Below are 27,933 nucleotides of genomic sequence, written 5' to 3' on the forward strand. Positions count from 1 at the left end.
TGGCCCTCCATGCGTGCAGGCGTTCGGTCTTATTACCCGCCTGCCGACCAGCAATGCGTGCGGGTCTGGCCCAGCCCTGCAGCTTGCTCAACACTGCAGGCTCCCGGACTGCCGCATGAATCACCGGGTCGGTCGAGGTGAGTAATTTCTCGAACTGCGCTTGTTTATTTAGACGGACGGTCAAGACAAAGTCTGGTATACCCAGCCCACCATCTCCAGCTGCCGAGTGAAAGTATGCACATGGCACGTCATGGGCTAGGCGCAGCCAGTGGCACACTGCCACCCGCACTTGCCTGTCCATGCGTGCTAACTGCGTCTTATAGACTTCACTCAGCACCAGTCGATGCATGAGCTTGGGCACCAGATGTCCCACGAGCACCGCAATCCTTTGTTGAGGTTTTAGAGGGGCTCTGGTGATATTAAGGAGCCCCTCCCACTTAATGGTCCTGCAAACTACTTCTAACCCAGTTTCTACTTAATGCTCCGGCCAAATGTTTCTACATACTACAACCATTTATTGCTCCTACCATTTTGCTAAAAGGCAAGGCTAGCACATAACACTCATTGCAGGAAAATCTAGTTACAAAGGAGAAATTGTGTGTTGTCATGTGCTATGTGTCACAAGGAGACTGCAAGTATGTGTACAGAATGGTAGCAGTTTAAGTGTGGGTGAAGCTGAAAGAAGAAAGCTACCTGGATCAGATAAGTGCAATTCAACAACCACTGATGAGCTGGCTCAATGCGCAGCTGCCAATAACCCACTCAATACACATCTGGTGATATGCTAACCTAGTCAGTGGCTGCCTACCAACAAGTACTTGGTTTGGAAATATGTAAAGTAAAATTAGTGTTATTCTAAGTACTAACCTAGGGTAAAGTAATTTCATCCCATGAGACACTTGCAAATATTTTATTATACAATATGCTAGTCCTCCTTGGTAATTTTAAGAACACAAGATATTTTTTATGCACACAATAAAAGTTATTTTGACTAATATTACTTTTTACCCTCAAGCAGTACTTTCAATAGCTATCTTCCTTTTCTCACTTTAAATGTCTTTCCTGCCATTTTTAAGTATTGTCATGAAAGGACAAAAAGAATCACTTGCACATAACCAGTCTCTAGCTGTCATATGAAATAGACTTAAGAGTCTACAGCAGAAAACCCCTTGCATTACCTTAACTGACTCACATGTCCTGGTCCAGTCTTTTAACATTCATCAACTCCCCATACAACAATGATCAAATTCTTTCAAACCAGCACATGGTCCTTGCCCTCCTAAATGTCTTTGCTCCCTCCTTCTCCCTTTCACTCCAGCTTTTGACAAAGATCTTACATGTCAATCTCTTCATTAATCCCCTCTGTTTATCCAAACTTTTTAGAGCATATCCTCTCATTCTGATTACACCATACCTCCCTCTCTGTCAATACAACTTCTCATATGATGAACCCACAAAACACCTTAAGCATTCCATTTCCAGCACATTCAGTTTCTTATGTTTTGCAATCAGGGACCATAACATAATCAGGACCTTTAAACATACCATCTTTAAATTTCAAAAACCCCAACCAATCCTATTACACAATACCTGACATACCCTTATCATTATTCAATGAAAATATGTCGCAGGTCACAGTTTGTCTCTATTTTTTTCCTTTCCCAAAGCCCAGACAGACAGATAACAAGTTAAGAGCATTCGTCAAAGTGATCTGAATCAATCTTACTATTGGATGGCTATACTTCTTATAGCACTGTGGATGCCAATTCCTGTTCCAAGTATGGCAAAACTTAATTAAATATCACTAAGATTATATTCATATTTTTTAAATGCTATAATCCCACGAGCTGTGCTTACAACTTTGACTCAAGATCTCACAATTAAACAAAAGAAGTACAGAATTCCCTAAGCATATGAAACACTACAGAATTTCCCAAGCATATGAAACAAAATAACAATCAAGAAATAAAAGTAAAGAAGACTACACTCTCTCTTCTCGGCACAATGCTGTAAGACCAAGGCCATCCCCAAATCCAACAATGCTTAAGATGCACTGGTGACTCCTTTAACTCCAAGTCATATTGTAATGCTTTTGATAGTATTATTATTATAATACAAGTTTTTGTGGCTGCACTCAATGCAGGAGCAGAGAAATTTAATGAGAAGTTTCTCAACGAGACTTCACTCTTCTCTGTCCATTGACGATTATGCAGCCTCACCATTGACTTCTCACTCATAGTATAACTACTTGTAGGTGAAGTCTGCTGGTATTCTTCAGATATAATATACTCAGTATCTGTACCATTCCCCTGAGAAAATTATCCACCTTTTCCCATGAACATAATTTACACCATTTCTCTTTCACACTCTCCATGCCTATGATGTCTACTCTTTCCCATCTTAATAGTGGGAATTCTTTCCTACACAGTTATGAAATACAGAGAGTGTTGGTCCCAATATCCATCATTTATGCTCTCAAAAATATAATTTCATAATTCTAAATTTCTGTGTAATTCAATAAAAGACTGAGAGATTTTTTATAACATTATAGGAAAATTTCCCTTATAACAATCTGATAAATCTATGTAATCCTAAAACCTAAATAGCAAATATATTTTACAACATAAAAAGCAATAATGTACAATATAAAATGCATTTGAACTTTTATCAAATAACAACCAAAGAAATTTGCCCATGCAAAACTTCAAGGACAAGTTTGGTTGTAACTAATTCAATAATTTCCTTCAAAGCCAGAAAAGTTGAGTTTGAAGCATGTTCCAGGCAAGATATCTAATGAGTTGAAAAGAACAAGAAAGTATTATCTATGAGGAAAGCCTCATCATTTTACAAAAACAAATTGAGCACTGCTATATAATGTTGGTAATGATCTTACTTGAAACACATTCTTATGACTCACTGAACCTTCCTACATGTATCATACCAAACTAATTAACATCTATGAATCCAAAAGATAATTAGGATGCACAACAAGCATGGGGTCTTCTTCCTCAGTAGTTGATGCAGTGCCTTTGAGGCCACTACGTGTCAAGGGGATGATTACTTGATCCTGAAAAACACAAGAAATGTTGGATATACATATTTGTCAAAAGAATTCTCTTTCTGGTCAGCTTTTCTCATACTTACAGCTCTACTTTCTACATAAAAAAGCATTCCCAAACACATGCCATTATTCAAATTTGGGTTTCCACTAATTTTTTTTTTTTTTTTTTTTTTTTTATACTTTGTCGCTGTCTCCCGCGTTTGCGAGGTAGCGCAAGGAAACAGACGAAAGAAATGGCCCAACCCCCCCCCCCCATACACATGTACATACACACGTCCACACACGCAAATATACATACCTACACAGCTTTCCATGATTTACCCCAGACGCTTCACATGCCCTGATTCAATCCACTGACAGCACGTCAACCCCTGTATACCACATGACTCCAATTCACTCTATTTCTTGCCCTCCTTTCACCCTCCTGCATGTTCAGGCCCCGATCACACAAAATCTTTTTCACTCCATCTTTCCACCTCCAATTTGGTCTCCCTCTTCTCCTCGTTCCCTCCACCTCCGACACATATATCCTCTTGGTCAATCTCTCCTCACTCATTCTCTCCATGTGCCCAAACCATTTCAAAACACCCTCTTCTGCTCTCTCAACCACGCTCTTTTTATTTCCACACATCTCTCTTACCCTTACGTTACTTACTCGATCAAACCACCTCACACCACACATTGTCCTCAAACATCTCATTTCCAGCACATCCATCCTCCTGCGCACATCTCTATCCATAGCCCACGCCTCGCAACCATACAACATTGTTGGAACCACTATTCCCTCAAACATACCCATTTTTGCTTTCCGAGATAATGTTCTCGACTTCCACACATTTTTCAAGGCTCCCAAAATTTTCGCCCCCTCCCCCACCCTATGATCCACTTCCGCTTCCATGGTTCCATCCGCTGACAGATCCACTCCCAGATATCTAAAACACTTCACTTCCTCCAGTTTTTCTCCATTCAAACTCACCTCCCAATTGACTTGACCCTCACCCCTACTGTACCTAATAACCTTGCTCTTATTCACATTTACTCTCAACTTTCTTCTTCCACACACTTTACCAAACTCAGTCACCAGCTTCTGCAGTTTCTCACATGAATCAGCCACTAATAATGATGGTATATTCCATGATTTATCACAGACACTTCACATGCTCTGGTTCAGTCCACTGACAGCACACTGACCCTAGCATATCATTCCAATTTACTATACCCCATAGATGCCTTTCACCCTACTACATTTTCATCCCATCCTTCCATCTCCAATTTGGTCTCCCTGTTCTTCTTCCCTACACTTCAGACACATATATCCTCTTGGTCAACCCTTCCTCACTAATTCTCTCAATATGTCCAAACAATTTCAACACACTCTCTTTTCTTCTCTCAACTAAATTCTTTTATTACCACAAATATCTCTTACTCTTTCATTACTCACTCGGTCAAACCCTCACACAACAAACTGTCCTTAAACATTTCATTTCCAACACATACACCCTCCTCTGCACAGGCTTTATCAATAGCCCACACACTGCATCCACGGAATAATGTTGGGATTACCTTTCCTTCAAACATACCCATTTTTCCCTCCCAGACAACGTTCTCTCTTCCCACTCATTCTTCAGCACTCCCAGGACCTTCACCCCCTCCCCACTTACCCACCCTATGACTGACTTCCAGTTCCCTGGTTCCACGCAAACATGCAGTAATGTAAGGATTACTGTTCCTTCAAACATACCCATTTTTGCCCTCCCAGACAACATTCTTTCCACATATTTTTCAGCACTCCCAGGACTTTTGCCCCCTCCCCACTTACCCACCCTATGACTTAACTCCACTTCCCTGGTTTCATGCATCCACGTAATAATGGGATTACTGTTCCTTCAAACATACCCATACTTGCCCTCCCAGAGAAATGTTCTCTCTTTCCACAAATTCTTCAGTGCTCCCAAGACCTTCATCCCCTCCCCACCCTATGACTTAATTCTGTTTCCCTGGTTCCATCACACTGCTATAAATAAAACACTTCCTTTCTCCAATTTTTCTCCATTCAAAGTCATGTCTCAGGTAACCTGTCCCTCAATCCAGATAAAGAATAAATCATGAAAGTAATAAGTACTCCTTAATATTATTGTCCCTGTTTTCTTGTGCTAACAAGACTTGTGAAAGTTTACAAAAACTTAAAAAACATTCCTCAAATCCCTTATTTCCTAAGAGGGAAAATACAGAAATCTTCAACTATTTCTAAATAATTGAGCATAAATCCCATTCCCATATTTTCTAATTCTTTAAAACAGTATTATTATTGTTGTTATAATCAATACTTTCATTATTATTATTATCATACTTAGTCGCCTGTCTCCCGCGTTAGCGCAAGGAAACAACCAGAAGAATGGCCCAACCCATCCACATACACATGTATTTACATAAATGTTTTTTATTATCATTATCATTATCCCTCGGGATAGGGGATAAAGAATATCTCCAACATATTCCCTATATGTCGTAGGAAGAGACTAAAAGGGGAGGGAGTGGGGGCTGGAAATCCTTCCCTCTCATTTTTAATATTTCAAAAAAGGGAACAGAGAAGGGGGCCAAGCAAGGATATTCCCTCTAAGGCTCAGTCTTCTGTTCTTAACACTGCCTCGCTAACACAGGAAATGGCGAATATGTAAAAAAAAAAAATCATCATCATATAACCATAGGACACCTCCAGGGTTTTCTGAAGCTTCAAGGTTACAAAATCATCAGTAGTAGAGTAAGAATGGATTTCTTTGCAACAATAAGTTCTTCAGTATAATTGTACTCTAATGATGCAATCTTGCCTAAGTGACTTTTCATTCATTGTGTAACAGCCAGCAGGTGGAATCTGGGAACTCCAAAGAATTAATTCACTACCATAAAATATCTAAATCTACACCAATAAGTCATGGCATTGGATTTTTTCAAATGATCATAAAATAATGACTTACATGATAGGTCAATCTGTCAAGAACCTTCTCAACAAGCATCTTCTTCTCTATCAGTTCAGCTTCACTTTCAATATCTGCACTGACTTCATTCAAGTACCAGTTTACAACAGCAGATCTTCTTAACCCGGCTGTCTCTGAATCCTCTTCCTCCATTTGTGCCTCCTCCCTCCTCATGTGCATAATAAGGAGGTTGGACATGTTTCGGTACGCTTCATATGAAAGCTTCAATTTCTTCTTCTTTAAGCCATCAGACATAGGTCCATCTTCAGCATGGCCTGTTACATCTGTGAAATAAAATTTTTTTTCTTTGTAACTGTGAATTAAGCTACATTAGCAGAATGAAACAAAAAAAGAAAACAAGTAAAAATGAATCAAAAAAAGAAAACATGTGAAAAAATTCTCAAATTAAAATCAACTACAAATGACCAATGGGTTTCTCGATCTATTTTTTGGTCTGCACAAATAACATACCATTAATCTGACCATTGGGTGCTAAATTCTCATCTGTCTCCATGGGTTGATCAACATCCTGCTCCTCTTCTACATCCTCTAAGTGAACATCTGGTTGTTCCACACGGATAATAGATTTGTTTAGCAACCGATAACCTTCCTTTACATGTTTTGGTTGAACCTAAGAAAAAAGTAGGAGCAACAGTACTACATAATTCAAGTCAATTTTTCTTATGAAAATAATTTTCCAAAATGACACTCCTGTTTAACAAGTTTTCAGACATCTCAAGTTATTCAAACAGGTTTAATGTTTCTATGATTTTACAGTTATATATAAAATCACTTTTCTTTATAAGGTATCTAAAAATTCCTCAAATAAAAAAGCATAATCTCACCTCATCTGAGCAATGCATTCTGGCCATGGCCTCAGATAATCTAATCATGGACTCAAGCTGGCGAACAGTTATGCGCCAAGATGATTTGGCTGCCCCAGAAGAGTCACGTTGGCGAAGGTTGCGGTACTGCTCTACAAGATACTCACTAGCTTCCTAATCAAAATTTGTATTGTTAACACATTAACCACATCAGTCATTTAAAACATCTTATCTAATTTACACCTAATTGCTTCTGAACATCCTCATTTAAACCCATCCAATGTCTAGCTGTTATGAACAATGTACTGAAACCAGAGCCAGCCATCCACATTAAAGCCACAAGCCAGTTCATTCTATCCCAACCATGCCTATCATCCTCCTGGAAAGTTGTCCCTCATATCCCAGTCTCCTTTACTCCATCCTTTCATCTCCTTGGTCTTCCTCTCCCCTTTGCTATCACCACTTCTGACACAGATCCTCTCAGCTGGTCTTTCTTTTTTCATCCCCACGTCTGAAAAATTTCAGCACACGTTGGTAATTTTTTTCACTCAAAACTACACTCACTAATATACCTCTCTCTTGCAGTCTTTCTTTATATAATCAACCAGCATTGCACCAAATATTGTCCTTAAGCATTACATTTCCCTGCCTCACATAGCATACCTCTCATCAAGTAATTCATTCCCAACACATTAATCCTCTTCGTTTCCTTTGCATTCACAGCCCAATGCCGATATCCATATATCACTGTTAGGATTACAATTTCAAACATAAGTCATATTTGCCCTAACAGACACTCCCCCACCCTTTGGCTTACTTCAACCACCCATATTCCATTCACTGCCTCATCCACTCTCTGGTACTTGAAGCCCTCAACTTTCTCTACGTCTTCACCATTCATACTCATAAGCAAAGCATCATGTCTCATCCTGCTGTTGCACCTCATTACCTTAATTTTGTCTACACTACTCTCAACTTTCTTCCTTCACACACTCTTCCAAACTGTTATCAGCTTCTAGTTTCTCTCTAGAGTCTGCCACTACAGTTATGTCATCTGCAACAGTAACTGATTCACTTCCGATCCCTTCCATCCCCAAGATACTGTAAACCAGCAATCTTCAATAAACCCCTTGCTTTACCTCCCTTATTGCCCTCAAATATAAAGATTATACAAGCAGGGTAACAACATACAACCTTGATAAATGCTTACCTACATCGGGAACTACTCACTCTCCTCCTTTCCTTCTCGTATGCATCCCTTACTCTCCCAGTAAATACTCCTTGTTGCCTTCAACAACTTTCTATTAATCTCACATATTTGAAGTATCTTCCACATGGCCTCTCTGTCAACTTAATCAGATGCTTTCTCCAGATATATAAATGTCACATACAATCACTAACTCCAAGTTTATCTCTCAAAAATCGTTTAAGCACCTGGTCAAAACATCCACTAACTCTCCTGAAGCCACATAGCTACTCTCCAATCAGGTGCTCTGTGCATTCCACTACCTTCTTAATAATCACTCTCCCCCTATAGTATGAACATTTACTTGTCACTCTTCCAACAAGCTCTTACATTCTCAACTATATGCAGTTGAAAATTCTTAGTTCTAAATTCACTTGTTTTATCCATTACTACAGTATGACATGCATGATATAGCATTTTGCTTCACTCAAATATTTTCTACTTTGAACTTTCAACCTAAATCACCTTAAATGACTTTCTTACAACTTACTTAGTAATACTAATCATAAGTAAAGACTGGATGCAAAGGATTCACTGGCTCACAGTCAAGCAACAGTTTCATAAACCCAAAGTGTACCTTATTGAGTTTTGGTTTGAATTGGCGAGCAAACATAATATATCGCTGAATCTCTTCAAGAGCATAGGTTCTGTCGATGCTCTCTTCATTGCGGCTGTGCAAGTCAACAATTCGTCGTGCAATAGCATAATCTGTTACCTGTGGGTAAAAATCATAATAAACCTGAAGTACTCGTAACTTCCAAGACAGTTTCAAATCATTCATTAAAACTAGACCTAGATGACACAACCCAAGAACTCAGAATCATATAATTCATGAACTTTAGCTGAAAAGCCCTCTTCATGTCCTAAGTTCTGTGCAGATATTTCAAAAAATCAGTTTAATCTACTGCACTATCTATTCATATTTCTCCAACACCTTACTTTATTACAGAACAATATCCTTACATACATGTCTTTTCTATATATTATTATTATTATTATTATCAATATCATCATCATCAAATTTGATTGCCATTTCCCCATGTCAACATGGTAGGGCCAGATGAAGAAAGACCCATCCACTCATGTACACATACATGTACATATACATACATACATACACATAGACATATACATATACATTTTTTTTTTTTTTTTGTCGCTGTCTCCCGCGTTTGTGAGGTAGCGCAAGGAAACAGACGAAAGAAATGGCCCAACCCACCCCCATACACATGTATATACATACGTCCACACAAGCAAATATACATACCTAAACAGCTTTCCATGGTTTACCCCAGACGCTTCACATGCCCCGATTCAATCCACTGACAGCACGTCAACCCCGGTATACCACATCGCTCCAATTCACTCTATTCCTTGCCCTCCTTTCACCCTCCTGCATGTTCAGGCCCCGATCACACAAAATCTTTTTCACTCCATCTTTCCACCTCCAATTTGGTCTCCCTCTTCTCCTCGTTCCCTCCACCTCCGACACATATATCCTCTTGGTCAATCTTTCCTCACTCATTCTCTCCATGTGCCCAAACCATTTCAAAACACCCTCTTCTGCTCTCTCAACCACGCTCTTTTTATTTCCACACATCTCTCTTACCCTTACGTTACTTACTCGATCAAACCACCTCACACCACACATTGTCCTCAAACATCTCATTTCCAGCACATCCATCCTCCTGCGCACAATTCTATCCATAGCCCACGCCTCGCAACCATACAACATTGTTGGAACCACTATTCCTTCAAACATACCCATTTTTGCTTTCCGAGATAATGTTCTCAACCTCCACACATTCTTCAAGGCTCCCAGAATTTTCGCCCCCTCCCCCACCCTATGATCCACTTCCGCTTCCATGGTTCCATCCGCTGCCAGATCCACTCCCAGATATCTAAAACACTTCACTTCCTCCAGTTTTTCTCCATTCAAACTCACCTCCCAATTGACTTGACCCTCAACCCCACTGTACCTAATAACCTTGCTCTTATTCACATTTACTCTTAACTTTCTTCTCTCACACACTTTACCAAACTCAGTCACCAGCTTCTGCAGTTTCTCATGTACATACATGTACATATTCATACTTACTTGCTTTCACCCATTCCTGTCGATACCCCATCCCACAGGAAACAGCATCGCTACCTCCTGCTTCAAAGAGGTAGCGCCAAGAAAACAGACAAAAAAAGGCCACATTCATTCACACTCAGTCTCTAGCTGTCACGTGTAATGCATCAAAACCATAGCTCCCTACCACATCCAGGCCCCACAGACCTTTCCATGGTTTACCCCAGATGTTTCACATGCCCTGGTTCAGTCCATTGACAGCATGTCAACCATAGTATACCATATCATTCCTATTCACTCTTTTTTCTTGCACACCTATCACCTTCCTGCATGTTCAGGCCCCGATTTTTAAAAATCTTTTTCACTCCATCCTTCCACCTCCAATTTGGTCTCACACGTCTTGTTCCCTCCACCCGACACAAATATCCTCTTTGTCAATCTTTCCTTACTCATTCTCTCCATATTTTTAATACACATTCGCCATTTCCCACATTAGCAAGGTACCGTCAACAACAGAGGACTGAGCCTTGGAGGGAAAATCCTTACCTGGTCACCTCTGTTCCTTCTTTTGGAAAAGTAAAAATTAGAGGGGAAGAGTTCTAGCCCCCACTCCCACTCCTTTTAGCTGCCTTCTACAACGTGCAGGGAATACATGGGAAGTATTCTTTCTCCCCTATCCCCAGGCCCCCAAAGACCTTTTCATGGTTTATCCCAGATATTTCACATGCCCTGGTTCAGTCAATTGACAGCATGGTGACCGCAGTATGCCACATCGTTCCAATTCACTCTATTCTGTGCACACATTTCACCCTCCTGCATGTTCAGGCCCCAACTGCTCAAAATCGCTTTTACTTCATCCTTCCACCTCCAATTTCGTCTCCCACTTCTCCTTCCCATGCTTATATTAAATTTTTTTTTTTTTCATACTATTCGCTATTTCCCGCGATAGCGAGGCAGCGCCAAGAACAGAGGACTGGGCCTTTGAGGGAATATCCTCACCTGGACCTCTTCTCTGTTCCTTCTTTTGGGAAAAAAAAAAAAAAAAAAAAAAAAAAAAAAAAAAAATATGACACCTACATTCACATGTGATGTTCTCTATGAGGGGCATGTGCTCAGAATGCCCTAAGAATGAGTTATATATACACCAAAAAAAAAATTCTTATGCCACAATATTTATCTTTGCCTAATACATATACGTTACACATATGAACTTCTCATCACTCAGCACTCCTGAATTATTGTCCTAGCAATAAAATGGCTTTCCTAATTACCTTATAAATCTAAACACATAAAGTGCCCCAAGATCTAATCAGTCTGTCATGGGGTGTAAATATGAAGTTTCCTTAGTGTTCTGTTCTTGAGTTATCATGTTAACAAGAATGAGGTCACCAACAAAAAGAAAATCAGAAATGCATAAAGTACACATCAAGATGTTCTCCCCATACTACATAGTGATAAGACAAAAACTCACATGATGATTATCCCACGAATCATAATATAAAAAGCTAAAAAAGAAAGTAACATAAATCCTAGGATCCAACTAACCCGTTCCTCATCCTGTATCTTTCACAATTAATATAATAGCCAAAAAACTTTATTTTTCATATAAACTAATGTACTATTGTGGATTTTAAAACCATAGCAATTTCTAATCAATGAATTACAGCACACTTACCTCATTACACTCATCAACAAGAATGAAGAAAAGATCAAAACGAGACATGATAGGAGCTGTAAGGGTAATATTTTGACGAAGAGATTTGGTTCGGTCATAACGGCCACCAATAGGATTAGCAGCAGCTAAGATTGAGGTCCGAGCATTCAATGTAGCTTTCACACCAGCCTAATAAGAAAAAAGGAGAATAAAATGCTTTATTCATGTCATTTATAATAATTCATAATAAAATACTTATGAGTCTTACTAGTTCTGAATATTTCTTCAATAAAATTACTTAAAGAGTATAGAATCTCATCTACATAATAGGTTTATTCCATCTCCCTTAGACCTTGACTAGCATACAATCATATGAACTACTTACATACCTTGAGTAAGCAGCAAATCATGCTTTTTCCTGTGACACCAACACATTATGTTACTGGGGTGGCATAAGTGTAAAGCACCCTCCTCAAACACAAATAAAGGTAATTATACACACATTCAAACCCCAGGACCCCAAGTAAGTCCAACAGAAGTCTACTCCTAGAATGTGTGAATGTTAACAGATATCATGCACCTGCTTGGCACTCAATTTACCAAGGATTCACTGCTACAGGCAGAAATAATGATGCCAGCTGTATAAGGAGTGTCACAACTGGACAAAAAAGCTTTACTATTCACTTTATAACTGCAGTTTCTCACCTTCGTAATAGAGATGGTTTGCTGTTCCATAGCTTCATGAATGGCAACTTGATCTCTAACATCCATTTTGTCAAATTCATCAATGCAGCACACCCCATTGTCAGCTAACATAAGTGCACCAGCTTCTATGACAAATTCATGGGATTCTTCATCTTTTACAACAGCAGCTGTTAAACCTGCAGCAGAAGACGCCTTACCGGAGGTATACACTGCTCTAGGACTGAAATCAGCAACCTATTGGAGGGAATGATCACATCCAAAGATTAAAATTTTTGTACTTCTATTATCAGTTTCCTCAATATGACTGGAAAACCAATTATGCATAATGAAAAAATGATATCTAAAAATGAGAACTTCCTTTCTTTTTCTTTCTTTTTGAACTTCCTGAAAATCCAAATTCATAGTTGGTTAACTTTACAAACTCATGTTAAAAATTCTATTTCTCACCAACATCATCGTATCTATATCTCTGATGCCCATTCCCTCCACAAATTCCCTCATCCTCATTTAAATCATTTTAATGCTATACATAGTTTGATATATTCCAAATCTCTGATGCCCATTCCCTCCACAAACTCCCTCATCCTTAAAATGATTTCAACACTATACATTGTTTAATATACATTGTTTCCCTGGGGATAGGAGAGAAAGAATACTTCCCACGTATTCCCTGCGTGTCGTAGAAGGCGACTAAAAGGGAAGGGAGTGGGGGGCTGGAAATCCTCCCCTCTCAGTTTTTTTTAATTTTCCAAAAGAAGGAACAGAGAAGGGGGCCAGGCGAGGATATTCCCTCAAAGGTCCAGTCCTCTGTTCTTAACGCTACCTTGCTAACGCGGGAAATGGCGAATAGTATGAATAAAAATAAAAAACTGTTTAATATCGTCATACTTATTCTGAACATAACTTACTTCCAACTGAGCGAGAAACTTTTGGAAAATGGTCAACCTACCAAAGCCTCTATGACCACAATTTTCTCCACTCGAAGTGAAACAAAATCCATTAAAGTAGATGTAACCACAAAGAGCAAGCCCAAATCAATCTGATATAATATTCACATCAACAAATAACTAGTATGAGTCAGCCACATGCAGCCCTAAAACAAACACATTCAACCAGTCAATAAAGACTGAATAATTACCGTGTCTGTTTTTCAAGGCTGTGAATAGCTGGGTCCATGAAGTTTAGACAACCCACATGCACCTTTTAAAAACAAGCAAACCTATTTGATCAATAAATGATTGCTAATGAAAAGCAATGAACAGACGTGAATATGTATGATGATAAAACCACACTTCTTCAAGACTTGTTTTTGTTATTCCAGTAATTTTGGCTACTGCTGACCCTTATCATGTGTTACCAAAGGAGAAGGGCCCACAATATGCTGACATTTGTACTAGAATAGTAATAGAAAAGTGTCCCATAAGTCTGGTTTTATCTTTATGGATGAGTGTTGTTTTTTCAAGCTGTGATTCGCTAAGTCCACAAATGACTAGTTTGGAGAGAAGTTTAGGCTGCTGTAACAGAAAGGATGGAAACCCGTGTTCTTAAAGTCCTACTGCATACAGAAATTACCTAACTTACCTGCTTAAGAAACTGAGATTTTGCTGTGGATGGGTCACCTACAACACAGACATTAATATCACCACGTAGGGTCGTACCCTCCATTGTTGTCTTGGGAACACCACCAAACATCATCAGCAGAATTCCTGAGTTGCAAAGATACAAATTATAGTAAACTCAATTTTCAGTAAAATCATAAAATAAGAATTTGGAGATAAAAAGCCAATAAAAACTTAGTACAAAATAAATATCTTTGAATACTAGAACATTCCTTAGTGTTCATATTAACAATTCATTTATTTATATTTATCATACTTTGACGCTGTCTCCCACATTAGCGAGGTAGTGCAAGGAAACAGACGAAAGAATGGCCCTACCCACCCACACACACACATGCATACCTATACATTTCAATGTATACATATATATACATACACAGACACACACATATATACACAGGTACATAATTCATACTTGCTGCCTTTATTCATTCCCGTCGCCACCCAGCCACACATGAAATGTCAAACCCCTTGCCCTGCATGCGCGCGAGGTAGCGCTAGGAAACGACAACAAAGACCACATTCATTCACACTCAGTCTCTAGCTGTCATGCATAATGCATCGAAACCACCTTTCCACGTACAAATACTGGATATCCCTGAAGTTGTTTTCAATGCCAAATAAACCCTGTATCCAACTTACCTTGTTTCTTTAAGCATGTAAGTCAAATAGCCAAATACTTTCATCACTTACATTTTACTCTCCCACCTTGGTGAGGAAGCACAAGGAACAAAGTAAAATGGTCTCATCTGTAAACAGTCACTAGCCATTAAACATGATGTATAAAACATTTTTAGCTACTACACGCAAATGCTTCATTCAATACACATTACCTCTCTTGACTTCATCATTTCCATGGATAGTTGGAAATAAGGATGATATAAGGTTCTGGTACAAGTTCTTGTCACGTGACATCTCATAAACTTTATTCCACTCAAGCTCAGTCATCTGCCTCTTGATTCCTTCGGCTGTCATTTCTTCCCCACGAACTTCCTTTCCACCAAACTAGAAAATGAATACAAAATAATTATTGTTTTAGTATCTATATCAGTTTAGTCAAGGGATCCCACATTAAAAAAAAATGGAAAAGGATACACATCTAAAAGACAAGGATGAAAACTGACCCGCCTAGAGGGAAATTTCTATTCGACCAAAATATGATAAAGGCACTGCGCATAAAAGGACCATGAAATCACATAAAAATATCATACATAAAAAACAAATGACATTTCCGTCACCCCTAAGGACAGGAGAGCAATAATCTACCTACATTTCTCCTGCATGCCACATGAGACTAATGGGTGGGAGCAGGGGACCAGAAACCCCAATCTCTTGCATTCTAACTTTCTAAAGACAGGAACTGGAGGGGCCCTGAATATGCAAGGATGTGCTATGTTTGAGAAAAGAAGCCTAGTTGTTCTGGTTCTGAATGAAACAAATTATGGCCTGAACATTCAGAAGGGAAAAAGGTGTGCTACTGAATTGAATGAACTGGATCAATGTTGTATTATAGGGGCGACATACTGTCGATGGGCTGAACCTGGAACAATGAAGCAATGGTAATAATATTGTGGACTAGTCAGAGGCCTGGCTTTGGAAGGTGGGCTGTGATTTCAGAGCATTATACAAAAAAGTTGTCAGTAGGAACATTAGATTGGAGCCTCTGCAAACACTGTGCTGGAGTTGCCTTCTGCTAGTGGCCTGTTAAGAGCAAGGCACTTAACAGTTAAGAGGCCACTAATTATGGAGACTATTGCCATGGCCACTCCCTTGTGAGGGAGTTCCAGTTGGGAACAGGTGTCAGAAGTACAGAATGATAGATAGATACAAAAAAAAAAAAAATGTTAGAGTGGATGTACATGAAAGGCATGTAAGGCTAATGCTCACTTCTTCCTAAAGGTACCTCGCCAAGTGAGAAAAGGCAATAACAGGAATAAAAAAAATATCCTCAAATACATTACTATAGTATGTCTGGGATATTTCAGGCATTTCACTTCAAGCTCGTTTGGACATGCCCATTCGTATGGAATTATGTTAAAAATCATCAATGATCAACCTGCAGTATAGGTACATGTTATAAGCTTTATTTATGCCTGCTTTTTTCATACTTGCTCCCCATTTCTTGCCTCCAAAACAACTATACATTCTTATTACCACTGTCATGCATACAGATGAATCTTTTACATAATTTCCTGTAATAAATGAGGTGTCTGAGTATTCTTATACACTTGGCCTGTTTACACATATCTATAAACTGGACAAAACTAGTGCTCCTTATAAGTTACAATCTATGCATTTATCTTATTTCTATTTGGTGTCTTGCTACCTATGTAGATCAGTACCTCTATTACTGTCAACTCTAAGGATCAAGCTTATGATTTCATTCCACTCTTACCTACCTTGCTTGCATTTTTACACTCTTAGTCCTAAATCAACTCCATTTAAAGAGTCAACTTATTCACAAAAGTACAATAATTTGATCTTATAATACTAAAAGAATGTCAAGATATCTTTCAACATGCATATCACTGATTATGTTCTTTCATTCCCAAAACATGTGTTCCAGGTACATATCTAAGTATCCCTGTACTAAAAATATATATTGGTAAAATACTCTCTTTGAGACAACCAAGCATTATATGTGATTCCCTACTCTCAAGGAATGTCACGTCTACCTATCACTCCTTTCACTTCTCCTACCCATTAATCAATTTCAAATACTTCAATTAACTCCCTTTGATCTACATGACAAGTGAACTGTCCTACCAAGTTCTCTCCAGAATGAATCTATAGTGCATTAAGAAAATTTTTCATAATTCTAAATTCATTATGCTTATAGTAGTAATAATCACCATGACCTTATAAACTTGAAAACATTAGTAATACCCTTAAAATGAATTTTTGATATTTCTAACAACATTCAAAATAGAGCTGTCCAATTTTGATCATACAGAGGCCAACATTTTTAATACTCTCTTATGAGCCACAACTGTTTTTCTTTTTCAGAATCATTATCATTTTTTCATAACACAAGAGCTCATTCATAGGCTGCAGCTTAATCATACATAAGCTGCTAGGTGAACAACCAAACATCAATGCTGAGGTTAACATTTAATTTCTAAACCCATGTGACTAGGAAAAGTATCGCATTATGAGAAAACTTTGTTTTAAAAAGGAATACATGCTTAGAAATCTAAAAATTTCATCCATCAGCAACTCTTTAAAGGGGTAGAATGACACTAAAACATGAAAACACATGACTAACCTTTGGGTTCGTTGGTGTGATGGAGCAGGCTAGGAAAGCCATGTGATAGTTGAGATCACGAACACCAAGTGCTTTCAAGCCTGTTACTCCTTCATTTTCATCTCCTACATAAAAAAATCATGAATTAAGATCTATGAAATTTACTTAACAAAGAAGCACATTAATAAAAACATACCAGAAACATTACATTCTCTGATTTCTTCAATTCTTCATATCAAAGTGTGACCTGTATCATCTTACTTCCATCAATGAATGAATTCTTACCAGAAGAAAATGAATATGAAATTATACACCATCATCCTGATCCATTACACATGATGTGCATGAAGAATTTCATCAAACATAAAAAAAATAAAAACAGGAAAACCTCCGATTAGCAAACCTCAAAACTAAAATTACATGGTAAACAAAGTTTTGGGATGGACTGCAAAAGAATTGTAAACCAGGGTAGCAAGTCAGTGGAGTTGGGCTTTGGAACAGTTCTGTAAAACTAGCTCCTAAAATTGTGAATGTATGCAATGATTCACCGAATAAATGGGAAAGTACTTCAAGTTTAAAGATTTTCCTTCTTTTCATACTTAATTGCCAGTAGTTTAAAGATATTTATTTTATTCTATTTTGCTTTGTCGCTGCCTCCCGCATTTGCGAGGTAGCGCAAGGAAACAGATGAAAGAAATGGCCCAACCCACCCCCATACACAATGTATATACATACACGTCCACACACGCAAATATACATACCTATACATCTCAATGTACACATATATATACACACACAGACACATACATATATACCCATGCACACAATTCACATTGTCTGCCTTTATTCATTCCCATCACCACCTCGCCACACATGGAATACCATCCCCCTCCCCCCTCATGTGTGCGAGGTAGCACTAGGAAAAGACAACAAAGGCCCCATTCGTTCACACTCAGTCTCTAGTTGTCATGCAATAATGCCCGAAACCACAGCTCCCTTTCCACATCCAGGCCCCACAACTTTCCATGGTTTACCCCAGGCGCTTCACATGCCCTGATTCAATCCGCTGACAGCATGTCAACCCCGGTATACCACATCGATCCAATTCACTCTATTCCTTGCCCTCCTCTCACCCTCCTGCATGTTCAGGCCCCGATCACTCAAAAGCTTTTTCACTCCATCTTTCCACCTCCAATTTGGTCTTCCACTTCTCCTCGTTCCCTCCACCTCCAACACATATATCCTCTTGGTCAATCTTTCCTCACTCATTCTCTCCATGTGCCCAAACCATTTCAAAACACCCTCTTCTGCTCTCACAACCACGCTCTTTTTATTTCCACACATCTCTCTTACCCTTACATTACTTACTCGATCAAACCACCTCACACCACACATTGTCCTCAAACATCTCATTTCCAGCACATCCACCCTCCTGCGCACAACTCTATCCATAGCCCACGCCTCGCAACCATACAACACTGTTGGAACCACTATTCCTTCAAACATACCCATTTTTGCTTTCCGAGATAATGTTCTTGACTTCCACACATTCTTCAAGGCTCCCAGGATTTTCGCCCCCTCCCCCACCCTATGATTCACTTCCGCTTCCATGGTTCCACCCGCTGCCAGATCCACTCCCAGATATCTAAAACACTTTACTTCCTCCAGTTTTTCTCCATTCAAACTTACCTCCCAATTGACTTGACCCTTAACCCTACTGTACCTAATAACCTTGCTCTTATTCACATTTACTCTTAACTTTCTTCTTTCACACACTTTACCAAACTCAGTCACCAGCTTCTGCAGTTTCTCACATGAATCAGCCACCAGTGCTGTATCATCAGCGAACAACAACTGACTCACTTCCCAAGCTCTCTCATCCACAACAGACTGCATACTTGCCCCTCTTTCCAAAACTCTTGCATTCACCTCCCTAACAACCCCATCCATAAACAAATTAAACAACCATGGAGACATCACACACCCCTGCCGCAAACCCACATTCACTAAGAACCAATCACTTTCCTCTCTTCCTACACGTACACATGCCTTACATCCTCGATAAAAACTTTTCACTGCTTCTAACAACTTGCCTCCCACACCATATATTCTTAATACCTTCCACAGATCATCTCTATCAACTCTATCATATGCCTTCTCCAGATCCATAAATGCTACATACAAATAAAGCTGTATAAAGTTTCATTACAATAAGCATAACAATGTCTCTGTCATCATTAGCTCCATTTTCAATTCAATAAGGTAAATTAGGAGCATACAGCCCCTTAAATTATTCTGTTACATCCTCAGAGTTCAACAAGTTTATGTGAAAAAGCAAACTCCATATTTATAAAAAAAGTTTGTACTCTGGTTATCTGTAATCCTAAAACCTATTTTTTTAATTCCTTCATCTCTAATGTAACTTCTCGGCATACTTACATTTTTGTATCCCTAAATGCCCCTCCCACCTAAGCAATGTGAAGAACCTACAAACAATGGCCTCATTCACACACATCCAGTTTAGCTTCTCCCTTGCCAACACTCTTACCTCAACATTCTTCTTTACACAAAAACTACACTTCTCCCTGACCCTCACCTCCATAGGGACAGCAAATTGTTCAGAATTTCACAACTCTAACATCCAGCACAACCTTTCATCCACTGCCACAAAGTCAATCAAACTCTTATGTTCTCTTCCATCAATTCTCATTCAAATATATCTGTAGATAATTTTGTGCTTAAAAAAAGTGTTTGCAAGGAATAAACCCATCTCAGCAAAGACATCCATAAGATAACTTCCATTCTCATAAACTCCAGACGCTCCCCATTTGCTAGTTATCTTGCCAATTTCACTGCATCCCACCTTCGCATGCATTTTCTCATCAAACCCATTTATAGAGCCATTCAATCCCCAGCTCACTGAAACTATAACTTTTAATGTCTTCACAAGTTCCCTCCTTTCACTCTCACCAATCTTCTCATTAACATCAAGAGCCATCATCCTCAATTGCTTGGCCAGTTTACTCCCTTCTACTATATTAGTACATATTGGGCAAAGAATCTGGCTAGAATGAACTTACTTATAAGCTCACAATTAACTGCCTGACTGAGAATGTCTCCAGTGATATGTGTGATATGCTTAGTATAGAAACATTGTAATAATGAAAACATGTGAACAAGGGTAGGTGATGGTAAAATGATAAAAGGATGTTTAATAGATGCAAAAAATGAATAGTTGTATGTTTTAAAAATCATTCATGAACTACCAGGCTTCCAGATTAATAGAGGCCTATTGGATAATTTTTTAAAAAAATCATTCATGAACTACCAACAGCAGCACAATCTAATTCATTCACAATTACAAATCTTGAAAACATTTAACGATTTACTAACTTCTATGTCTAGCAGAGCTCTCTGCTCGAGCACCAGGAAGGTTCAGGGCAGAGACATCAGGTACAACTATCAAAGTTCCTGTGAAGTCACACCGATCACCAGCTTGTGCCCGCTCAACAGCCTCAGCTCGAACCACTACTTCAACACTACAGACAAAATGTGTTAGTGACAACAAACAGAATACAAGAGAAAAATTTTCATCATTTATAGAACAACCAATTAAACAATGTATTTTATCTATTACTTATTATACTTAGGCACTGTCTCCCGCGTTAGGGAGGCAGCGCAGCAGAACAGACGAAAGAATGGCCCAACCCACCCACATACACATGTATAAACATAAATGCCCACACATGCACATATATATACCTATACATTTCAACGTATACATACATACACATACAAAGACTTATACATATATACACATGTACATATCCGTACTTGCTACCTTCATCCATTTCCGTTGCCACCCCGCCACACATGAAAATGGCACCCCCCCTCCCCCTGTGCGCGCAAGGTAGCGCTAGGAAAAGATAACAAAGGCCACATTCGTTCACACTCAGTCTCTGGCTGTCATGTGTAATGCATCAAAACCACAGTCATAAAATAATGTATGAATAACATATATCTCACACATAAATATGCAAAACCAATAAATCACAACTTAGAACATTAACAACCTCCTAGGAATACATCCTCTTGGCAGCTCAGCTTGAACTTCTTGGATGCGAACCTTCTGGAAATCAACAAATCGACTCTTGTTTGTGTCAAGCATGAAGCGTCCACGGTTGCTACAGACAGGGTTCCGGCATATAGTTGGTTGGGTAAACTGGAATAAATGTAAACTTACTTTCAACATTCACTGAATTAAGGTAACTCTTACCTAATATTCCATAATAATCAATAATCAATGCCATAAGTTAGATCTATCAAAAACATTAATTCCCATGCAAAAAACCCCAAGCTATACACACTGATCTACAGCATTATCTCGGCTAAAATATACAAAGTCATAACATGGAACACAATCTTAAATATCAAAATCACAATAAGTAAATTACATATAAATAAGTTATATTCAAATTCAACCAAGTTAAAACCCAATGCAGTGAAATGAAAGAATTTTTCATCTCTAGAAAGAGCTCCAAGCATCTCAAGGCAATACAAGACTAGATCCTGTATCTCAATTCTAGGTATCTGATAATGGGCATTGTTCTAACTCACCTTAAACTGTTGCTCCACATCCTTAATAACAGTCTGACAGTCTAGGCAGACAAAAGTACCTGCAACAAGCTCTGGGTGGACTGGATGGGTACGCACAACCTTAAAAGAGATAAATGGTGACTGCTTGTTAAGTATTACAAAGGATAATCCTATTAATGGGTATGCACAATTTTAAAAGAGTCCACAATAAATAGTGACTGCTTATTTAGTATTAAAAAGGATAATCCTATCAGTACAACTACAAAAGATATAATAGATCTCCCAAGGAAAGTTTCACATGGTCGCATGCAGGGGGTGGCATTTTCCATTTTTCAAACACCCTTAAAAACCATTTCCTGTTATCTAATCCCTTTAATTACATCACGTTATTCAAAATTACAGCCAATTATCTAAATGGAAACTGAAATTCAACAGTGCCACAAAACAGGGACAAGAATGAGCAGTGCCACTGCTATATTCTGTGGTGGGTTCCTGGATAATATATTCATGGTCAACATCTGCTTATCACAAACATATCTTGTTGGCATTCTCATGCTCTGACATGGCTTGTTGCAAATTTTTTTCATTAACAAAACACTGAATAGCCCTGGTTACCCATTACAAGGTAACTATGGGAGAAGTTCAGTTTACTTACATGGGGGAATGTGTTGGAAATGAAACGTTAGATGACGGGGTGTGAGGCGGTGTGGTCAAGTAAGTAATGAATGAGTAACAGAGAGGTGCGGTAATGAAAAAAGTGCAGCACAGAGAGACAAAGAGGGTGTGCTGAAATGGTCTGAAGGAGAGAAAGAGTGGGGAAAGGCTGACATATGGAGGGAACAAGAATGACGGGGAGATCAAATAGGAGATGGAATGATATAGTGAAAAAGATTTTCAGCAATCTGGGCGTGAACATGTAGGAGGCTGAAAGGCATGCATGGGATGGAGTGAACTGCCATAATGCGGTATACTAAGGTAACTAAGTTGTCAATGGACTGAACCAGGGCATGTGAAGTGTCTGGGATAAACCATGGAAAGGTCTGTGGGGCCAAGTTGTGCATAGGGAGCTGTGAAGAATATGTGAGAAATACTCAGAAAAATAGATAGATTTGCATGTGGCATTTATGGATCTGGAGAAGGCATATGATAGAACTGATGGAGATGCTTTGTTGAAGGTCTTAAGAATATATGGTGAGGGAGGTAAGCTGTTTGATGCAGTGAGCTTTTCTCAAGGGTGTTAGGCATGTGTATGAGTAGGAAGAGAAGAGTAAGATTGGTTTCCAGGGAAGGTCAGCCTGTGGCAGGGTGTGTGATGTCATATTCGTTAATTTGTTTATGGATGGGGTGGTTAGGGAGGTAAACGAAGAGAGGGGCAAGTGTGGAGTCTGAAGATGAAGGATGAAGGGTCTGGGAAGTGAGTCAGTTGCTGTTCACTAATGATACAACACTGGTGGCTGAATCGGTGAGAAACCGCAGAAGTTGGTGAATGAGTGTGTGAAAGAAGAAAGTCGAGAGAAAATGTGAATAAAATCAAGGTTATTATGTTCATTAGGGTTGAGGGACAAGTTAGTTGGGATGTAAGTTTAAATGGAGAAAAAATTGGAGGAAGCAAAGTGCTTTAGATACCTGGAAGTGGACTTAGCAGCAAATAGAACCATGGGAGCAGAAGCGAGTCATAGGGTGGGGGAGGGGGCAAAGGTTCTGGGAGCAATGAAGAATGTGTGGAAAGAGATAATGCTATCTCAGAGAGCAAAAATGGGTATGTTTGATAGATTAGTGGTTCCAACAATATCATATGGTTGCGAGGCATGGGTTATGCGGAGGAGGGTGAATGAGAGGGTGAATGAGTTGGAAATGAAATGTTCGAGGACAGTGTGTGGTGTGAGGTGGTTTGATCAAGTAAGTAATGAAAGGTATAAAGAGACGTGTGGTAATAAAAAGAATGTGGTTAAGAGAGCAAAAAATGGTGTTGAAATGGTTTGGACAAATGGAGAGAATGAGTGAGGAATGGCTGACAAATAGGATACATGTGTCGGAGGAGGAGGGAGCAAGTAGAGGCTGGAGACCAAAACATGGGAAACTGCAATCATCAAAATAAAAAAGTAAAGTGGTCAAGCATTAGCACAGAAAAATAAAAAGTAACACATATTGTTCTGATTGGCACACATTACTGTTACTTATAACTTTAACTTCTACCAAATATAACTGTGATCTCTGGGAATTTCTGGGACTTAAATAAAGTTACATGCAGTCTAGAGACCATCAAAGTATGTGGATGCACCTACATCCCTATGCATCATCATAAACTAGGTCACGTATTCATAAATATTCAGGGACTGAACATGGAAAACACAAATAAAAAATTTGAGATGGTAACTCAGGTGCATACAAATATTTTGATGTGCCCAGAGTTTATCCTATCAATGCTAAATTATCTAAATATTGTCATACAATACAGACCTGTCCAGATATACGAACTAAAGTACCAATTTTCTGTGTAGTAAGCTCACGAATCTTATGTCTTGTGGGAACATCTACAAGGCTCACATAGTATTCTTTCTCAACCGTAACTTCAGCATGGTCACGCACAAAGTTGCGTACAGCACGGCACAAGAACATGTACACCCTGGGAAAAGTTACATACAAATATGCACATGAAATAGAAGTGGAAAAGAACATGAAAAATTCTGAAACACAAGTACTTCATTAATGCTACCAATTCTAGCAATCGGTCTTACGCATAATTTATGATATGATTAGACTTTTTAAAAATTAATGACACCTATGGTTTCACTATGTATTATACAATAACTGATTTACTTACTGATACTTTAATAACATTCAGACTCCATTTCAATTCCTTATAAAAATGTGAAAAATTACTTCAGCAGTCTATTTCCCTTTCCTACCCTAAGTAAATTGTGAATATATAATCTACTCCAAATCCCTTATTCCTTAATGTTTACCTGTAATATTCTTCAACAATGGTTGTTGCTAAATTTTGGTTGTACTTGTCAATGTCAACAAAGGACACTTCAAGAGTGTTGCGCTCTGGCTTCACTAAGTCCCGGGCATCCTCTAGGTATTTCACCTCGCCATCCTCCTGAAATCTGGAAGAAAATGTATCACATTAGTCTTTAAGTTCCATGCTCATACATTACCGATGGAAATTGAAATAAAATGCAACCAAATAGGTGTACGAATGCAGCACGTTTTATATGACCATATGTCATGTATCCATAAAACAAAAATTACCAGGATCCAAATATAAATTGCAATAATGAAATCATATATATATATATATATATATATATATATATATATATATATATATATATATATATATTTTTTTTTATACTTTGTCGCTGTATCCCGCGTTTGCAAGGTATATATATATATATATATCTTTTTCTTTCAAACTATTCGCCATTTCCCGCATTAGCGAGGTAGCGATATATATATATATATATATATATATATATATATATATATATATATATATATATATATATAATATATATATATATATATAATATATATATATATATATATATATATATATATATATATCCCTGGGGATAGGGGAGAAAGAATACTTCCCATGTATTCCCTGCGTGTCATAGGAGGCGACTAAAAGGGGAGGGAGTGGGGGGCTGGAAATCCTCCCCTCTCGTTTTTTTTTAATTTTCCAAAAGAGGGAACAGAGAACGAGGCCAGGTGAGGATATTCCCTCAGAGGCCCAGTCCTCTGTTCTTAACACTACCTTGCTAACGCGGGAAATGGCGAATAGTATGAAAAAAAGTATATATATATATATATATATATATATATATATATATATATATATATATATATATATATAATCATTAATGGGATGCCCTTGGTTAGGTCCTCAACTCCCTGTGCCATCTCAGAAAACAAAAAGAAAAAAAATGCAAATTTACAGGTTAAACATACATAACTAAAACAACAATTCAATGATTGCTACATGACAGAAATCCAAACACCTGAATTTGTCTGAAAATTCCCTCACAAGAAAACTGTACATGAAAAATTCTAAAGCCTAACCATCACCCATACCAAACTAGCTAACATGACCTGGTAACCAGGTTTGGTTTACACAAGTACAGTGTCTGCAGTGCTTCACCGTTCTGATACGCCTTGTCTATCAAAAGTAAGAAATAATATACTTCAGTGTAATAAATTTGGACCTCTAACCTTAAAGGTACCATATTAGCTTAATGATTACCAATAACGTGCATATAGTACCCAGCACAGTCCTTGACCTTTAAAACTATGCTTTTTCCCTAAGTTAGGATAAGTTATATGTTAAGCCCACTATCACGTTGGTGTCTATAATCTGGTTTTAGGATATACCTCTCGTAAAGTTTGGTCTTACTTTTCATTAGCTATACTTTTCCATATACTTCAAGGGACTTCAAGCCTTCTCCCTAAGGAATAATAAAATAAATGCCTATAAACGTAGTTCATATATATCGCAGAACTACAGAACAAGGAAACCTTAATTTCGCCAAATTTTGGAATAAAAAACTATAACATTCTTTACATTTACGTCAATAAGACAGACAAAGTTTGTCACCAGATACACTTCCATTAAAACCTCTCTAAACCTCTGAAACATCATCTTTTAAACCTCTGAAAACATTTTTCCCGAAATAAACTTTGATTCTTAACATTAATCTTAGCCAATTATGTTGATACGACCGTCTTGACACTTCTGGTTGCTACTTATTGCCAATCAACTGTACAGTGAAAATACACCATGGTAACAACAGGGACCTTTCCAATTTTCCTCCGCTTCACGTAACCCGTCATTCCACTGGGAATGTAATATCACACTTACTCCTCCAGGAAGTCTTGAAAGAGCTTCTGACAACGATCCCCGACATCATCTTTCACGTGGGCCTGGCCGGTTTGAGTTTCAGCTACATCCATGTCGTTTAAGTAAGTTTCCTTGGAAAATTCAACACTAGCTTGCGGCAGACGGCTTCTCAAGACAGTACCAAACACAACTAATATTTGGCGCGAAATCCTGAGGCTCTGGCTGCTCTATTCACCTAGCCTACCTCCCTCAACTGCATGGCCCATATCTCATGATCACTGACAATGAATTCATATCTCATTATAATAAAATATTTCTATAACTAGGAAATAGTTGAATAAATATGATATTTTTTTCTAATGATCTTTAAGTGAAAAGTATTAAAGTAACGTGGTGTGAGGTTGAGGTTGATGTTACAGTGAGGTGAACAGCCGCATGGATCGCCAAAGATGATTGGCTAAACGGGAAAACTTTCTGACCAATGGTGACCTTTGTTTACCCCAGGCTCAGGGTACCTCCTCATCTTAATTCAGATTCTAGTGTGTAAAACGTGACAAGGGAATCTCTTCTCCACCCTTAGAGATTGAATTTAGTCACCAGCATATAAGAATTCAAGAATGACAAGAAAAAGACATGTAGCATGGTATGATCTATCTCACTGAAATGCATAAGGTAAATATATAACTCTTGAACTAGATTCATAAATGAGATATACCCTATTTTTTTTTTTTTTTATCTCCTGGCACCAGGTACTCTTCTATAGTTATTCATTTCTGCTAACCTTATTCTCTAATTATAGACCGGTATGAAACTGGATTTCACTATCAAACATCAGAAATGGGACTACTGATTTTCATGCGTTTTTTGTTCACTTAGATTTTTCTCTCCACCTGCTCTTTCAGCGAACTTCCACTTTTTCTCCCTGTACAAATACTCTGCGTTCTTTACTAAACTTTAGCCTTAAATATCCAAACCCAATCACTTTTTTTTTTACCTTACAAACTGATCTTTCACTTAATCTCTCATCCATTTCAAAAACTACCTTTTTACCTTCCCTCACACAGCTAGCAACACGTCATCAAGTCCATACAT

General features: G+C 38.4%; 1 protein-coding gene across 1 annotated transcript; it reads right to left on the reverse strand.

Moving 5' to 3' along the window:
• Positions 1-893: 893 nt before the first annotated feature.
• Mcm6 (minichromosome maintenance 6) lies at positions 894-27,158 on the reverse strand. Its single transcript, XM_071694245.1, has 16 exons — positions 26,863-27,158; positions 24,965-25,108; positions 24,459-24,624; positions 22,020-22,118; positions 21,476-21,624; positions 20,796-20,941; positions 17,424-17,527; positions 14,992-15,163; positions 14,121-14,245; positions 12,540-12,773; positions 11,856-12,023; positions 8,684-8,821; positions 6,882-7,034; positions 6,508-6,667; positions 6,037-6,320; positions 894-3,067 (listed from the first exon to the last, which is right to left on the reverse strand). Exons 1-16 carry the CDS (start codon positions 26,952-26,954, stop codon positions 2,957-2,959), a joined length of 2,445 nt encoding a protein of 814 aa, XP_071550346.1. The 5' UTR covers positions 26,955-27,158; the 3' UTR covers positions 894-2,956.
• Between the last annotated feature and the right edge of the window lie 775 nt (positions 27,159-27,933).

Source organism: Panulirus ornatus, chromosome 57, assembly GCF_036320965.1.
Source record: "Panulirus ornatus isolate Po-2019 chromosome 57, ASM3632096v1, whole genome shotgun sequence".
Lineage (NCBI taxonomy): Eukaryota > Metazoa > Arthropoda > Malacostraca > Decapoda > Palinuridae > Panulirus > Panulirus ornatus.